Source organism: Echinops telfairi, unplaced genomic scaffold (genome assembly GCF_000313985.2).
Source record: "Echinops telfairi isolate 266 unplaced genomic scaffold, ASM31398v2 ScPeMD7_7420;HRSCAF=8458, whole genome shotgun sequence".
Lineage (NCBI taxonomy): Eukaryota > Metazoa > Chordata > Mammalia > Afrosoricida > Tenrecidae > Echinops > Echinops telfairi.
Window position 1 is genome coordinate 6,358,883 of NW_022111320.1, and position 2,366 is coordinate 6,361,248.

Below are 2,366 nucleotides of genomic sequence, written 5' to 3' on the forward strand. Positions count from 1 at the left end.
AACAAATGGACCAAAAAGCAGTATCCTAACTGCAAAAAGACTGAGGTTGTGAAGGATTTCATTGTATGGGATCTACAATCAATGTCCATGCAATCAATAGTCTAGAAATCAAATATACTACATTGGGCTTATATGTTGCAAAACACTTCTTTAAAGTGTTAAAATGCAAAGATCCTTCTTTGAGGATTAAGGCGTACCTGACCCAAGACATATTTTCCATCATCTCATATCCATGTGAAAACTGGACATAGATTAAGACCAAAGAATTGACGTATTTGAAATATGTTGTTGGTGAGGAAAACAAAGTACCATGGACTGCAGAATGAACAAAGCTGTCTTGGAAGAAGTACAGCCAGAATGCTTTTTAGAAGCGAGGATGGTAAGACTTCATTTCATACTTTAAATATGTTATCAGGAGAGACTAGGCCCTGAAGGACATTCTTGCTTGATCAAGCAGAATGGCTGCAATATTTGTGAAGATGGTACAGAACGTGGCAGTGTCTTATTCTGTATATACAGGGTCCTTATCAAGTTGAAACAGACCTGACAACACCTAACAACAAAATCTGCAACAGGCAATAGTAAATTGTTGTTTAGTGTTTTGTGACCTCTTTTAAATTCTTACTTTCTTTAATGGAGAGTGCTGAAAAATAAAATGGACCTCAGTGCAAGAGAGAAACAGAAGGGATCTAAATCACATATATATTTTTTCAAACAGAAGTTTTCTAAAACTGGAAGTACAGAAAATCTGTAGAATTTTATAAAAATTAGTACTGAGAAGGGCAAATTGTTTTAGATTACTAATAGTCATATTATTTACAGTTGTTGGGATAGGAGTTTAAGTTTCATACAAACCTATAATATTTCCCAATGCCCACACTGCTTGCTCACAAACATTTTGATGTGGTGAATGAAGAAGTCTCAGAAAAAGTGGTACAGCATCTGAAGGTAAAAGAAAAGCAGGGGGGGTGGTAGTTATCATTTAAGGTTGAAAATACCAATTTCTTTATATTCTAAACCCAAAATAAATTTTGTTTGCTGAGACCTTAAACCAAAAATTTTAACAGTTTAAAATATATTCCAATTACCAATAGATTTTCATTAGAATAACATAAAAGGAAAAATTTTGTCTAGCACATTACTTATTCTTGATTAAAATGATAGATTTTCATTAGAATAACATAAAAGGAAAAATTCTGTCAGCACGTTACTTATTCTTGATTAAAATGATATTTTTAACGTATAAGCAAGTATCAAGGTACACTGGCAAAATTTCATTCAGTTAAATCTGGATTTAGTATTGGTTTTAAAATCAATTCCTTACTGTGTGGCAAAGGACCTGATTTTATTGCAAGGTGGTCTTTGTCCTTGTTTAAGAAGAAATATCTTTTGGAATAATTGGGGTATCTTAGCCTGGGGCTTCCAGCTCACACCAGAGGATTTGTGCAGAAAGTAGGGGCTGGTCAGACCACAAAAGACTAACCGGAGAGGCTAATGTCAATTCGTCTCAGTAGGAAGGAGTTAGTCTATTATGCAAGGCAGGCCTATAACAGCCCTGAACACAAGAGGTTCAGAGATCTTCATGGTTAGCAAGAATATCTGCTCTCAGGAGGCTAGCACAACCTTGGGACATTAAAGCTCTGTGTTGGGAACCTTCCTAGACTTGCCCTAAACATCACTTCATCTGTATGCTTTTTAGCTATAATAAATGTGCAGCTTAAGCATGATATGTTCTCCATGAGTTCTGAGTTCTTTTAAACACACAGGGATAGTAGGAATCGCAGGTAATCAAGCAAAGATGTCATGTGAACTCTTGAGCCTCCAGCTGGTATCTTGAAGGGCTAGTGGTAAACCAGTCAGTAGGTAAGGTTAGGATGTTATGTGTTATGCATTATGTGTACTCCCTCAACTTGTGGCTGGTGTCTGGTTACCAGGCAATCTGAAGAATGGTTTCTTTTAACTTACGATCTTTGACCTACCTCTGGGTATCTAGGGGTCAGAGAGAAAGAGTATCTCAGATGTACCTACTGATGAGCATGGAAAAGTGGCGGTGAGGACTAGAGTTCAATCTGCACATTTTAGGGATTGGATCCATGCTATGGTTTACCACACACACAATGGTGTTTTCTTCAAAACTGACAACAACAAAAAGTTCCACTGTTGCAGTAACTTGCAAATTAATAAGTTTTAATGTAACATAAGTGAGCCAATAAAATAGGTCAGTGATTCCTGGGCCACATCTTCTGAATCATAAATTCAGTTGGATGGGAGACAAAAAAAATAGGTCCATATCTGAATAAATACATGATTCTTTTATTTTCTTCTAACAATACTCTGAGAAATGCTCTCTGATATATATGTAGATA

At 36.1% G+C, this 2,366-nt stretch overlaps 1 protein-coding gene across 1 annotated transcript in view; it reads right to left on the bottom strand.

The window, feature by feature from the left end:
- The window catches only part of KPNA4 (karyopherin subunit alpha 4), a 41,321-nt gene that overhangs the window by 32,107 nt on the left and 6,848 nt on the right, over window positions 1-2,366 (bottom strand). The window contains exon 7 of the mRNA XM_045297667.1: window positions 856-942. Coding sequence (XP_045153602.1) covers window positions 856-942 — 87 coding nt within the window. The remainder of the gene's footprint in view (window positions 1-855; window positions 943-2,366) is intronic.